This window comes from Mytilus edulis, chromosome 14 (assembly GCF_963676685.1).
Source record: "Mytilus edulis chromosome 14, xbMytEdul2.2, whole genome shotgun sequence".
In the NCBI taxonomy this organism is placed as follows: Eukaryota; Metazoa; Mollusca; class Bivalvia; order Mytilida; family Mytilidae; genus Mytilus; species Mytilus edulis.
Genome location: NC_092357.1, coordinates 68952326 through 68969078, shown reverse-complemented (window position 1 = coordinate 68969078; position 16753 = coordinate 68952326). Strand labels below are relative to the sequence as shown.

At 33.2% G+C, this 16753-nt stretch overlaps 1 protein-coding gene and 1 long non-coding RNA gene across 2 annotated transcripts in view; one reads left to right on the top strand and one right to left on the bottom strand.

Annotated features, from left to right (window-relative positions):
• Positions 1–7256: 7256 nt before the first annotated feature.
• On the bottom strand, positions 7257–10177 carry LOC139502747 (uncharacterized). Its single transcript, XR_011658924.1, has 2 exons — positions 9801–10177; positions 7257–8245 (listed from the first exon to the last, which is right to left on the bottom strand). It is a non-coding gene; the product is annotated as an uncharacterized lncRNA (long non-coding RNA).
• A 4720-nt stretch (positions 10178–14897) lies between these two features.
• The window catches only part of LOC139504427 (uncharacterized), a 39325-nt gene continuing 37469 nt past the window's right edge, over positions 14898–16753 (top strand). Inside the window, exons 1-2 of the mRNA XM_071294511.1 lie at positions 14898–14960; positions 16430–16528. Of these exons, the coding sequence (XP_071150612.1) occupies positions 14898–14960; positions 16430–16528 (162 nt within the window). The remainder of the gene's footprint in view (positions 14961–16429; positions 16529–16753) is intronic.

Sequence of the window (16753 nt, the reverse complement as noted above, 5' to 3'; positions counted from 1 at the left end):
GCCAAAAAAAAATTTAAGAAAAAATATACTGAAATTAAAGGGAACTATATTTGTGAACGAAAATTGACAACGAAAATTGAAGGGGGATAATTGTGTTCCCGGACCAGTACTAACAACACAATTCATAAACAAAAATAAGACAAGTTGCTTTCTTTAAAAAAAGAAATGCAATCGTAAACCCAAATGCTTGTTTGGCATTATATATATATTAGATAATTGTTTAATAAAGATGTATTGTCTTATATTACTTTTGTTGTGCATAAGAATTAGAAACTGACATTGCCTGTTTAGTGGTTTAAATAATGTAATACCGGCTTCACACATCAACGTATAGATCCGACGTACGTCGGCCGAGGTAAAAAAAATCATGCACGCTACCAAAACGCTAGTAATTTTGATGCATTCAACCTGTCAATCATATCTGTATCGTGTGCACAACGAGCTTAAAGCGTGTATTGGGTGTGCGTAAAGCGTACCTTAGCGTTTCTCCTGGTCTTCCTACATTCCCAACTGCAGGTCTGTCTATATGTGAATGTTTGTCAATAAGTCTGTCACATTCGCCCGTCTGTTTACATGTTTACCAGTCCGTCTATGTCCACTGGTTCGTCTACATGTTCACTAGCTTTGAAATAGCTTTCGGTAATTATAAAGAGATAGATTATTTAAATTCCAACGATCACAAATCTAATCTAAATCCGATTTCAATTATTTCGTAAAATACGTTTTTTGACAGACATTACCTTTATCTGATTATCATAATATTCCCAGTTTAAGGAAAAGAAAAGACATTTTTTCTATATATTTTTTTACAAAGTTGCTAATGGTTTAATTATGTCGTAATTTGCTAGGTCAATGTCGGATTCCGGGCGACATAGCGTACACTTTCCTTTTAATTTTTAGCGTTATTAATATCGTAATTTTTGTATCCTTGCTATCCTTGCTAAATCTTCTACTGTATATCACAGCTAGTGAATAAGTCTAAATGTCCGTACAGTGTATAGTAAGATCTTTTTTCCACACATGGACATTTCATTAGTATAGAAAGTTCGCTATAGTGTTCCATCATGGTCTTAGTGCAGTTTCGAGAGCTTATAGTGCACCGAGGCGGCCTAGGTTATTTTTAGACGCACCGTAAAGTCCCAGTCACACCATTGCAACAACGTCCTGTTTTGATAAATTTGTTAAAATGCTGGGACCATGATACTAATAGTATAATATTTCCCTTTTAAATAGTAATTGTTATGAATGATAATATTTTATATGTATGCTGTCTTAGTTTTTAAATAGTTATTTGGTTAATATGGTGTCTCGTAAGTCATTTTTGGACAGGATATTTTTGTTTTATAGTGTCACGATGTATATTCTGCACGAATAATTTTTATCGCTATCATTATAAAAAACTAGACTATGTGAACCCTAGTGTGAACCGTATGAGATCGCACACAAGACAGCTGATTGGATAAATGGGATGAATTGTTACGCCTACATAAAACTGATATCCAATCGAATGCCAGCAGACACCTGTCAGTAAAAACAAATTGTAAGCGTGGATGGTTAGAGATTTATTTGTGTATTCGATATTTGAAAAATAAGTTAGATAGTCACTATTCGTTTTCCCTTTTTTCAGCCGGATTTCAATAACTGTTTTTACACTTTCTTATGATTAACAGAAAGGTATTTAAATAGAAGCGCACCACATGTAACAGAGATTTACAAGCATTTAATATAGCGACTTGTGTTTTCCGGAACGTCCTATTTTCAATTATTCACAGACTTTTGCAATATTATTAAACCTTTATTTTTTACCTTCAAAAACTGCTCAAACTTGTATTCTCAGACTAGACAGCATGAAAGACATAAACACTTTTATAAGTCAGTGTACACACGGTGTTTTCCAAACTTGGTAATTTCTTCGCCCAGGGATATGAATTTGACATTAAAAGTCCCTCAAAGCTTTACAATACCCGGTCGTGTCATTTCCGTATATTGTAGATGGAACGAGTGATATACATACACCAGACATACATGTTCCGTTACAGGTAAATTTTACCTTTTTGGAGGACTCCTAAGTGGGGATGCGTTGCATGTGTGCTAATCTAAAAAAAAATCAAATCTTTTATTTTTCTAAACTGCGTTACATGCAAATGCGAAATAATTCACGGTGGGTATGGTTGTCCTGCGAGAGAACGTACTGTGCTGGTGATTCGGTCCTGACGGGTGCTGGTGATCAATGAAAAAATGTAAACAAAGACGAAAATGATGATTTTTGACGTTTTCACTCATAAAAAATGTAAGAAAACCGTTGAGATTTTTCAATTTCGTTTCTTATGGGTTCATATATAAACCATTAAAAAATTGACCCTCTAAACTGTTTCAGTAAGCGTAACACAAAAATGCTCATTTTCAGAAAATCTCGAACTGAAAAAATAAAACAAACATGCTCATAGAGTCCGCTTTCTATACCGCAATCCACACGACAAAACAATTTTGTGAAAAAACATTGCAATTTCTTAAAATTTAGCATTTTCTCAATTTATGCATGTCCTGATACTGTGCTGGTGGGTCCTGATACGGTGCTGGTGATTTTGGATAAGAAGTTGGTCATATTTGACACAAATTGTTGAAGGTCGTACGATGACGTATGGTTGTTAACACATACTTCCTTTGGTTTCTTATGGAAATTTGTCCATTGACAACAAACATACCACATCATCTACATTATATTAAGTATTGTATAAATTACAACGTATTTTGGTGATCTTGCAAAATGATCGTAATCCCGAAAATCGTAAACATATTTTCTTATCTTAAAAGGGGGCAAGAAGGGTTCCATTAACAGGCCAATAAATAAGGTTACAGTTAATTTCATTTTTTTTTTTTTTAAATAGGGGTATTTTTTCTCTCATAATAACAGTAAACAGATTCACAACAATGTCAATTTCAAGAAAGCAGACAACAGCTAATTAGCCAACAACAGTACAGCATCAATGCTCTTGAATATATGCCACTTTTAACTAAAATATAAAAGCACAGAACCAGGACATAGGAGCACAGAACCAGGACCGTTTTTCTTATCACCAGCACAGCGTCAGGACAATTCCGTTTAACGAACTTGCACGACTTTTGCAATATAATATTGTTGTAATATACTTTGCATGGTACTTATGACACATCAGAGAAAAATTAAGCAACAAAGCAGTCGTTTTATTGCCGTTCTGATACAATGTAAACAAACCTACCAGCACAGAATCAGGACCCACCAGCACCCGTCAGGACCAAATCACCAGCACAGTACGTTCTCTCGCAGGACAACCATACCCACCGTGTAATTGGTGTTGTTTGTTCAGTCCAATTTATTTATAAATATTAATTTATTCTTTTGAATAAAAAAAACTACGCATGTAAACTTCAATGAATACAATAGTATTTAATACTAGTAGCCTAAATGTAAAACAATTGCAGCAAGATTTGAGGTTGAAGCGGCTCGATCAAAACGTGAATAGATGAGAAATTGTCATCATTCTTCTAATTAATTACAAAGTATTTTGTGAGAACAAATACTTATATTTTAGTGATGGTGATTCATTGTTGTTTGCCTCAGTCACCTCCAGTGGCAAATATTTCATTCGTGTTCATAACGAGAAGCACTTCAAATAGTCGTTCGACAATAAGATTAAAAGTAAACTTGAAATACCACTGAATAATGAGAGAAGATTTAATAAGGATAGAAATTTAGCCTTGCAACAGCTCGCTACAATGGGACTACTAACATCATTGAGGAAGAGTTTTCAATTTGCAGAGAGCGATGGTCCTCTCAATCTACTCTGATGTCGGCCATCTCTATTCATACGTGTAGATACCAACATCACATAACGGTATCTAATTTAGATAAGATCATGACTTTAAAATCGCATTAGTAGCGGTGATAATTCTGTTAAACTGTATTGTTTATTATGCTCGAGTTTTTGGTATGACTATGCGACCTCTCTCCTGGTTGGTCTCGTGAGAATAAGTTCACCTCGACAGCGAGAGGACTTTAGTCCGAATCCCAAACGGGTCTAACAAAGAGTTTTTTTCTTTCTTTCGAACTGTTAGCTTGTGAACTTACACGTTAAAAATCCATCTCAGTGTGTCGGTCTAGTACAAAGCAGGCTTAATTTTCATATTATATTTCCATATTATAGTTTTGTCCTAAATCTTCTGATTTATATCACACCTGCTATAATTTTCAACGATCGAAATAAAAAAAAAAATGGTACGTGAAATATTTCTACGGAACACTTGCATTTTTGTCTAAAAAAAATCACTGCTCCCGTATTATTTAGTCTTGTTGCGGTTTAGGCTTTTTATTCTGTATAGGTTTCTTTCTATAACAAAAATCTGTGTGTTGACTCTTAATGTTTTGATTGATATGTGTCGTTGGGTTGATGTCGTATTAATGTATACCTTTAAATTGTTTTCAAAACCAAATGATGGATTGGGTATAGAAATATTCACATCTCCCGTTCGACAGTATATCTTTGCTAAAATTGGGTGCGGACGTTTGGTTGTTCGGTTGTATAAATAAGCAGCCGCATTTGGTCGAAAAAAAAGTCTATGCATGGTGTAGTGAGAGTTTCGCGCTATCTATACGTTAAAAAAAATTGAATAAATCGTTGAAGGGATATACGAACTTTGATTGAAATTTCTAAAAAACGAAAAAGGTCACCTGAATCTCCAAGTAAGCCAGTCGCATGGTTGAATTTAACACTTTAGAAGAAACGAAACGGCCAAAATAAGTTTAGTCTTATTATAAATTGTTGCCAACTTTTTCGTCCGTGTTTGCTTTTATGACAACTTTACCAGATATATATATATAAAAATTTGACAGTAATTGATTCACCAAAACGAGCTCAACTACATGTCGTTGTTTTACGCTTCAACATAAATGCATATGTATGTATACAATGGAGACTGTTTTCTGTTCTACTGCCCTTGTCCTAGATTGGCTGTATACAATCTAACCCCTGACATGGACTACTTTATTAAATGTTTACAAACAAATAAATGCAAAGAGAAAGATTCGGAAAGAAATTCTAAAATTTACGCTAAAAAATAAAATACACAAAAATGGAAACAGTTTTAGACAATTATCATTTGAGAACTATATATAATTATCATGCATCACTAAATGAAACTGATAAATTTATTGCTCCCTTAATGTCCAGTGGCAAATATGTCACGCATATTCATGACGAGATGCGAAATGGATCAACCTGAAGCAAATGATTGATACATCACCAAGACAGAGAGTTCGCTGAGGTAAAACGTATGCCGTACTAGAATGCTGTATGGATTTTGCTCATTGTTAAAGGCCGTACAGTGACCTTTGAACGACTTTGACCCTACCCCTGCAGAGCTATAGAAAAACAGTACATTAAGGGGTGTTACACAGACTCTTTTTCGATGATACACAGACTCTTTTTAATTGTTACACGGACACTTTTTATGAATAGAATCACTCATGCATGATCAGTGAGTTCATGGGCACTTTAATTTTCAATTAGATTTGAACTTTTTGGTTCACCGACTTATTTCCTGTCTTTTTATTGGATAAAATATTTACGTTAGCATCAATATCTATTTTCCGAAACATTTCCAGTAAAATACTATTCATATCAGTACACCAAGGGATTAGACATTTAACTTCAAGGGTGGGGGGAGGGTATGGTATAATAAATCAAATTGTCATCACTGTTGGGTTTCTCGTCTGAATATTTTACATTAACTGTGTCAGATGCCTCATTACAGGCTGAACCTTTTATAGGGTGCTCATTATAAAGTTTTAGTTTTTGGTCATTGTTGAAGGGTGTGCAGTGACCTATTATATAGTGACTAACAAGTAAATCACTTGGTCTACACATGCTACATGATTTAAATGGTTGATACTCGTCTCACCATATCTCCTTAGGCCAAAATAAAAATTGTTTGTTTCCCCTCCCCAGACCCAGGTAAAAAATAAGCCCCCTGGGATGGGAAACAGACATTCTTTTAAATGTGGCCTTATTCATGATCTTTTTATTGAAATTCTGTAATAAGAAGATTTTACTAGTCTATAAGTATCACATAAACTTTACATTAAGATATATGACAGATAATTTCATGAATTACAAAATGTACATGAATTTTTGAATTTCACAGTTCTTCCATACCCCAAATTTATGGTTAAACGTTTATAGTAACCATAGAAACAGAGAAAAAGACTAAACATAAAAACCATGAAAATGGTGTCATTGTCAGATGAAATAAGCCATTCAAAAATGTCAAACATGTACAACTTACATTTATTCCATAACTATGCCAAAAGTAGTGATCCTATACATGTACAATGTAGCTTATAGCTTATGAGAAACATTGATGACCTTCGGCTATTGTCTGCTCTGAAGTTGGGTTGTTGTCTTTTTTGGCACATTCCCCATTTCCAGTGTCAATTTTATAAGGAAGTATAAACTGAGAAACAAACCTAACCATGTTAACATTGTATCAAACTGAAATAAGGGTTGAGATCTCACAAACATGTTTAACCCCGCCGCATTTTTGCGCCTGTCCCAAGTCAGGAGCCTCTGGCCTTTGTTGGTCTTGTATTATTTTAATTTTAGTTTCTTGTGTACAATTTGGAAATTAGTATGGCGTTCATTATCACTGGACTAGTATATATTTGTTAAGGGGCCAGCTGAAGGACGCCTCCGGGTGCGGGAATTTCTCGCTACATTGAAGACCTGTTGGTGACCCTCTGCTGTTGTTTTTTATTTGGTCGGGTTGTTGTCTCTTTGACACATTCCCCATTTCCATTCTCAATTTTATTAATCACTTAAATTATCCATGAAGGTCAAGGTCAGGTCAACCCAACCTGATAGACAAGTAGATCTTTCAAGATACTCATATACAATAAAATGTATCCAATTACATATATAAAATATATACAGTATAAGAGAGCATTTCATTGATTAAGTAACAGTATATTTTACATGCAGTCATTGAACCATGAAAATGGGGTCAGGTGCAATGTACATATAATGGCAAACTGAAACATCATAACATATTAATTAGCTACTAGCATCTGAATACAAGACAAGAAACATCCAGCTCTTTTAGCTTTTAAAATGTAAAGCTCTATAAAATAGCTTACATCATCACCCCAAGACTGTAATACAAATTTCTTGTATACAACCAACTTTCATGACTTTTGTGTAAGGCGAGACAAAATAAAATGATACTTTGAAGTACATGTATTGTTTAATATGTTTGACTACTATTATAAAATGCCAGTTTCAGAATGAACAGTAATTTAGAAGATTATTAAAATACATGTAGATACATTCAGACTATTATAACTATACAGCAAGCTGTCATTCGACTCTAACCAACAACCATGCCAGGGCTGTAAAGCTTGTCTAGGTTGGTAAAAACTTCCATCATCATGCATACATTTTGTATATATGACACTAACCAATAGTGATGGACCGTGACAGACCCTCATGGAAAGTAAAGGAGGTTTAACACTTCCTGGTGGTACATGTAGCCAACAATAGCAATGGCAGCATAGAAACTCTTATTATATCCAAATTCTTATTTCAAATGAATAATTATCCAAGGTGAATCAGATGATGTATGATCATGATGCTGCACTTTTAGTATTGACAATGATTGATATATATTCACTGAAACTAGAAATTTCCATTATTCCAATTTTCTATTCTTAATGATATAACTATCCAAGATAATCATGGAATTAAGATATGATGCACTACTAATATTCCTAGAAAACTTTAAATTCTCTTTATTTCAAATTGTTAATATTACTTATTTCAAATATATATATATATATATATATATCAAAGGTATGCTCTGTCACCAAGTAATGTAGTACATTGTATTTCCTACATTTTTTCTATGAATTGTAAGTTTGCTATTTGTTCAATTCACAATTCTCTTTTTGTCCAATCAGATCATCCCATCAACTGTACATCATGACATAATGCTGTTAGCTCTATCAACGTTATTTCCAAACCAATAAGTAACACAAAATTATGAATGAATCCACCATTTCACAATTTATAGCTACAGGTACAAATGAGGTACCATATGAGAGTAACTTAGTGACACTATATATTTCCTATATATACATTGAAATACATGATATACATGATATATGCCGCTTCATAATCTGGCTTGGAATCATGCTCAAACCAATGTGATATCTTATCTACAAAAAAAATATACATTAAGAATAAAGTATTTATTATATATAAACTTGTATTTATCTACAAGAAAAACTAGCAATCATAAGTTGCTTGACAACAAAGTTTAATGATGTAAAGAAATGAATTTATGACTTATACAATTTAATTGATAAGTCCCTTATGAGAAGAAGAATAAAACCCTTTTTTGAGGTTCTATTTCTAAAACAAAATGTTCTCTCTTTCTACATCAATGTTTTCTTACATTGTAGGTGTATACTTCATTGAAGGGTTACTGTCTAATAGAGGCTATAGCACTATACTTGTTGTGATCAATTTATAATACTTTTTTATTTTAAAATAGAATTTGTTGAATATTACTACCAACGTGACATGGTGACAAAGCAAATAGTATTTATAAGATTCTTCTTCTTCTTCTTTATAATCCATCAACATACTGATGATAACGTGTCGGGCACTTATTTAACTATGCCGCGCATGCGTGGGATCTAATTTTTATTTAGTCATGACAGTCATGACAGTGAATAATATACAAAAGATAAAAATAAAAATTTCAACATAATTTCTTTTTCTTGTTATAACATATATTTAAGTTCTACAAAATTAAGAGCATAACAAATCATTTATAACAAAATAATGAATCATACCCGGTAAAATCTTAAATTTCTTATCACAAAAGATGAAAAGTGTTAAAAATTGTTGTTAAGGACGCAATGCCGTCTCATCATTTGGAATCAGGCATGTCAGGGCACAATATCAATATACTCTTTTTTTTGCCCCGGGCAATTTTGAGGTTATTGCATATATACAAACCCAAGCCTTGAACATGTTGAAGGTATTCATAACACATATGTGACAAATTATAATTATTGTACATCACCCACCAGTGGCTATATAAATAGGTATATCATCGTCGTAACTAGTCCGAGATTACTCTGACGTCCAAACGTAACTAGTCCGAGATTACTCTGATGTCCAAACGGCTGTTTTGCCAGACAAGCTTGTCTCGGACTACATCGTAACATGTGAAGATTGGTTGGTTATTGGTTAATAAAAAAAAGTGACCAATATTTCATGCAAATTTAGGACGTGACAGTTATCAATACATTAACATACAATATGTAGGATTACTCGATCAGGGGTTTAGGTCTTGTAACTGTTTTATAGCCTATAGGCCATCCCGCACAACCATACCATTGTGAATACCCCACATGTCAATGCATGTTAGGCAATAAACAGGGGTGGATCCAGCCATTTTTAAAAGGGGGTTTAAACCATACTTGTTTATATGTAACTTTTTAAATCATGCATTGATCTTTCAAAAAACATGAAAAAGGGGGGGGGGGGTCCAATCACAGGAACAATTTTTTAACAAGCCCAAATTCTTACTTTGCCTTTGAACAGGCTACTATCCAAGAGTGTGGAGTATTGGAACGTCGATTCATACCTGTATGCACAAATTTAACAAATGTGAACATTTTTCCTTCAAACTCTTGGGTGATGATCCATGATCAATGATTATTCTGATAGACATGTATTAAAATATTCATTTCTACTCACCAATTGCAATTTCCAGCTCAGCTTATATTGTACTATAGTTTCCTTCTACCATGTCAACGATTTTGTGTAAAATAAGTTAGCTATTAGAAGCGCTGACACTGCCGACACACATGCGACATGAATGCAACAAAAATAAAGAGGGTACGGTAACGTTAAATCGTTTACGGGCGAAGAATTATTTTCCGTTTTTAATTAAACTTGTCAGATTTGATTAATTATCGTCGAAAAATGTCCCTAATGGATAGTCATTCAAATTAAACCAGCTTTATTATGCTGTATGCATGTAATATATATGTAACCTGGTCTTTAAATGTACTTTAAGTACAGTGTCTGACGTATTTATAAACATTTTCTTGATTATTTATCCTATTTCAAATATTAATTTGAATGAATTTATAAGCCTTTTTCTGCTACAATATTCAAACTTTATTTTTTAACGAAGGCTTCTGGTATGTAGTTTTTTTTACAAAAGGCCCTCGAATTATAGACACATTAAAAAATAAAGATGGAAAGTCAAACGCATGAGTCTGGCAAAAATAAAGTTAACGGACAATGTCATGACAATAAACGGAAAACGATAAAAGACAGAGTTATATTTATATATTTTTTTCCCTGCCTCAAATTTACTCAAATGCAATTTATATAGGTAACATAAAAAGATAAATGATAATGCATTCATTTACAATATTTAAAAATAGTTACATCTTAAATTTAATTTAACATATTAAGATCACGTTTTCAAGTGTTCACGGCCGACATCCGTTATTATTAAATAAGGGTGTAAAAATGAATGACAAATTCTTCACCACGTACGGCAGTCTGTAATTGCATATAAAACGTATAGCAATCACTTGTAAACCATTAAATATAAAGGTTCAGGTGCTTATATTCAATAATCAAATATTATTTCGGCAATCTGTTGATTTTTTTTAGTCAATTCGCGGCGATTTGTGCAGCAGTATGACTTTGAGCTACTTTTTTTATTTATATAATTATAAAACAGTGTTAATTAATTAAATAGGAAGAAGTTAGAATTCAAATTGAATATTTGTTTTATTTAAATAACATGATTAAGGGGACGTGGTAGACTTTCAGTTAAAAAATCGTCTTCTTTCACAGTTTTATTTTATTCTTGAAAGGGGAGCAACCCCTGATAAATAATGGGAAAGTTTCACTCGTTTTGTGTCCAAATTATTAAAATCTGAACACGACTGGACACGGTCTGACAACATCTTGACCTCAGTTTGTATCCATGGTCTGTTTTGGTCTGACACGGTCTTAACGGATCTAAACAGCTCGCTAGAAGATACAGTCTTAAATATCTTGACATGCCTTAACGGGACTAATTTACCTAATGAGACTATCGATCCGAATGGAGACTTAACGAACTGACAAATCTTGACGTTTTCCTCTAGCGGTAAATCCAGTCAATTAAGATACGATCAGACCAAAATGACCGTTTCAGACTGAAATCGTGCTACTAGTGTGATGATATTCAAAATTATGACTTACTCTATGATGACTCATTCAATTATCCACCAATTATGGTGGCAACTCTAATTCACACACCACAGATAATAATTCCTTCAACTCATTCAAATGTAATGGTTGTATCCTCAATTCTCATACAAGATGGGAATATCAATGCTTCAAACACTACAGATGATGACATATTTGATTTAGCAACCAGTAATGGTGATATCTCCAAATCACACACCAATGATAATGACTCCTTTCGATACATTTATCAACAATGGTAGTTTTCCTACTTCACACACCACTGATGATGACTCCTTGCATTCCCTTACAAATAATGCTGATATTCATTATTTCCTCAGGTTGATGATGATTTCCTCAATTGATCCAACAATAATGATGATATCCTTATTTTACACACCAATGATAATAATATATTCCATCCATCAATAATGGTGATATCCCTTATTCTCAAACAACTTATGATGACTTATTCAATTCTTCAGCCAATTTTGGTGACAGCTAATGACTCCTTCAAATCATCTACCAATAAAAGTGATATCCCTACATTTTCCACAACTTTCGGCTCCTTCCTTTCATCCATATATAATTGTGTTATCCCAGCTAAACTCACCACTGATAATGATACCTTCAATTCATCAACAAATAATGCTGATATCCCTTATTCACATAGTTACTATGATGACGCCTTCAATTCATCCATCCGTATCGGTGTTATTCCAAAAATTTACCACTGATAATGACAACCTTAAGTTATACGTATAACATAACTTTGTCCACTTTATGACATAAGTTTAAGTCTAATTTATTCTTGATACCTCGTCATGAATCTGAACTACATCTCTGACATTAATCTTCTGTGTGTTTCGACCAGTTGATTGTTAATGTTCCCTTAGTGAAGTTAATTATTCCTGTTTCCAACTTTTAAGAAGTTTTTAAACTTCGATTGTCTAGTCTCGGATTCATGCGTTGTTACTTTGGTTCCTGGTTGTAAACTACAATCTTGAAGTCCGTTATACAATAGCGTTCTGAATCGTGTTCCATATAATGAAAGTGACGGTTGGAGGGGTTCGTCGTCCGTTGGATCCGATTAAACGTATATCCTAATAATCTGTCCCACAATTCTCAGAACCAAGGTGCTCTTTTCGGGTAAATCAAGTTGTTCCATAAGAGTTAAGCTTCTCTGTGATGATTTTGTTGAATGCCCACTTTCTTTTGATCCCGCAACATACGCAGACGTGCTGTCTGAAATCATTATTCTTAGGAGTGACTTTTGACATGTAAAACGATGAAAGCTAAAATAAAAGTATTCTGTGATAAGTCCTGTACAATTTATAAGTGAACTGCTCTTGTACTAGCACAAGTAAACAGACGTATGTTTACTATATATATGTTTGGATCTGGTGTACAAAACAAATATCTATAATACTAAAATTACGAGGTCCAATTTGTCAGCCGTCATCACGTAAAAACGACGAATCACAGAATTCAACTTTATATATAACTAATATAGTACAAAGGTGTAGATTAAAAATTACACCAATCCAGGCCCTTTTGTTTTCCACGTAATTAATATTGCCAATAATTAAGAAGTTCCGGGTCGAGTCCGCTACCGATACCAATAGTATAGTCACCTGTTACCTATTACCTTATCTGTACGTTCCGCATCTGACAGGCGCACCACCAAACGTTGTATTCAGGATTAATATGCCATATACACGGGTCATAACCACAGGGTTGACACTACTAAATTGTCAAATTGTTACCTTTTGTAGTATTTTAATCAGTAAGACTTTCTAAGATAACAATACGAATACTAAAAATCTGGACTAAAAATAAGGCGTATAGGTACAGTTTTCAATTTGTTAGTGGGCATGACCAAATCATTGGCATGACGTAAAACAGCGAAGCAAAGAATTCAACTTTATTTATAACTTATATAGGACAATGCTGTTGATTAAAAAATACTCCATTCCAGGACCTTTTGTTTTCCAAATAATTAATATTATTGTTTCAGTTCGACGGGTTCAAACAGAAAGACTTGAAAGCAGAGAAAAACTGTATCTTATAATCGGCATGACTTCATCAGATGACAATACTAATACTAAAATAAGGCTTGCGCATAGTTATATACTTTAATTCAGTCACGGACCCGTGATATCACGGGTGTGTTCTTGTTGACACCTTATGTTTGTGGCATAACATCTTAGCAACGAGTTTATTGTTTTCTGTTTAGTATTAAATTGATATTAAGATCCATTTTGCGACATCTTGTGATCAATTTTATTTGGCATAGGTTTGAACGTAGTTTTCAATTTAGACTTGTATATATTTTTTCATTTGGGCTTGCATCATATTTTCCCTCCGGTTTATATGATCCGTTCATCTATATTGACTCTTGAAATTCAAGAGTCTTTCTTAACTGAGAATATCATATGGACTTCCAAATACCGTTTCGATCCATTACATCACTGAAGAGACATTTATTGTCGAAATCCGGATCTTGTGTACATAAAAATATTGACACCTTATGTTTGTGGCATAACATCTTAGCCACGAGTTTATTGTTTTCTGTTTAGTTTTAAATTGATATTAAGATCCATTTTGTTACATCTTGTGATCAATTTTAGTTGGCAATCGCCAATGGCAGTCAGCAGGGTTCAAGAACATCAGTTGATCGACCTGTTAGTAAAGTGCGTTTTGTTTAAATATACTTTTTCACTTTTTTGGTCTTTTAGAAAATGTTGTTTGGGCTGTATTTAGACCCTTCTGCAACGAAATTTGTTTCACATGCACACTTTCAAAAAATCGAGTTTTTTATACAACGCAATCATAGGTTTGAACGTAGTTTTCAATTTAGACTTGTTTATATATATTAGTTTACACTCAAAGTAAACCCAAATAAATTTACACAACACTAATTCTGTCTCTTGAAATTTACACTACTGATGATAACACATTCAAGTGATCAACTAGTAATGATGATATCCCTTATTCACACTCTACTGAAGATAAAAAGTAAAATAAAATAAAAATATTGAACTCCGAGTAAAAATCTAAATGGACAGGGCCTTATCTAATGGCAAAATCAAAAGCTCAAACACATCAAATGAATATATAAGAACTGTCATGTTCCTGACTTGGTACTAGTATTTTCTTATGTAGAAAATGAAATATTAAACCTCGTTTGAAAGCTATCTTAACCACTTACTTGTATAACACAACAATGTATGAACAAAACAAACAGACACAATATGTAAAAATGTCACAAATAGGGGTACAGCAGGAACACGAACCCCATCAAAAACCGGGGTGATTTCATGTGCTTCGGAAGGGTAAGCAGATCCTGCTTATGATTTGTTACACCTTTAATTTATTAACACAAACATGGTGATAACACTGTTTTTAACACCACTGATGATGGTGATATTCCTAATTCCCACACCACTAATAATGACTCCCGCAATTCATCAAACAACAAATGTTTATATCTCTTATTCACATACCGCTGGTGATAACTATTCCAATCCATTTACCAATAACGGTGATATCCATAATTCACATACAACTAATGATGACTCTTTCTAGCATTCAACAATAATGGTGATATCCATAATTTACATTACACTGTTTATGACTCCTTCAATTCATCCACCAATAATGGTAATATTCCTAATTTGTGACTCCTTGCATTTATCCGTTATATTCCTAATTCTCGCAGGTTGACGATGACTCCACTCCAAATGATGAAAAAACATTAAATTTACTTGAGTTTTTTTTACTTCATATTTTCTGGAATGGTGTTTAGAGGGCTAATGGCTGACAGTTGTTGTTCATTCGTTTTTGATGTGTTTTGTCATTTGATGTTGCCATGTGATTAGGGTCTTCCCGATTTTTCTCTTAGATCCGTATTTCTGTGATTTTACTTTTTATGATACAAATTTGACATGCTTTTGATTATTATCACATGTCTTTCCTTAACGTTATCACATGGAATTCCGATGTTACGTGTTCAGTAATAACATAATAAAGCAGGTCTACAGAAACAAACATAAAATATACTGAAACAGAAAATTGAATATATTGAAAAAAAAATGCAAAAAAATAAATGATACACTAAATGCACTTTTCAGAGTTTCCAGCATACTTGCCTAAAAAATAATGTTTTGATACTCATTGAAGCATATGATAAAAAGATCACCATAACATGTCATTTTTCATATCAGATTATTACCAGCCCTGTATCAATATTTGCACACCACTGATAACCTTTCCAATACATAACCCAATAATGGTGATATTACTAATTAGTAACCATTATTACAATATGTATAGAAATGCCCATGCTTTATAAAAGTAAAATTTCGACAACTGCTCATTATGAACGGAGAAATTGCTACAGCCAGTCATTACGAAATCTCAGTCATGCATTACCTAATCACACCCGTGCATTACGAAATCACAGTCATGCATTACGAACAGATGAAACAGGACATCGATTAAATCAAAATGTCGTTTATTTCTTAAAATAAGTGTGACAGTTTTTTTATATTTTTTTAAACCTTAATATCATAAAAACAAGTTTCAATGATGCGCAGTGTTTTGTAACGACTTTAAACGGAAATATTTCACAGACTTTTTTGGTTACGACTTTCGATTATTATCACTGTTTCATTTCTATTGTTCAATCCTCAGAATGCATACTACTCAGGGCCTATACAACCATCCTTGGCTATTATTAATACCTCGGGCATGTTACAGAGCCAATATGAAAAAGTCCATACATTAATACTATATTAACATACAACTGGTTGTAACTTCTTCAATTCATTCAACCATAATGGCGATATTCCTTATTAGTCAATTAATAATGCTGCACAGAACAGCCACATGGATATTCTATTCTCCTTTATCTGATCACTAGCACTAACTATGACATCTCACAACAAAGCATTTTGATTATTTGTTATACAATTATATAAAGAATATACTTACTGGTGTGACCGGTGATTTTTATTCAAGTTTTACATCTTTTTCATTTGATATGCAATGTATATATTTTACCTATATTTATTTTACGATGTTCAGTTCATGACACAAGTGTTGATGAATGTTATATAATTATATTACAGTATGGAAACACACCATTAATAGAAGCTGCCGCCAGAGGTCACCTGGATGTTGTCCGTTACCTGGCCAGCATTGGATGTAATATACTCGCCAAATCCAAGGTAACGAAATATATATCTCCTGTTTGGTTGTATCACTGTTTATATTTAATAATTTAATCAGACAGGTTTATCTTATAGTTTGTTTATATGTGTTTTACATTGTCGTTTGGTTTTGCACTTTAGTTTTCTATATTTTCGTTGATTTACTCTTATATTTGATGTGTTTTCCTAAGTGGTAGTTTGTATCCCTGATTTGTTTTCTCTCAATCATTTTATGAATTTCGA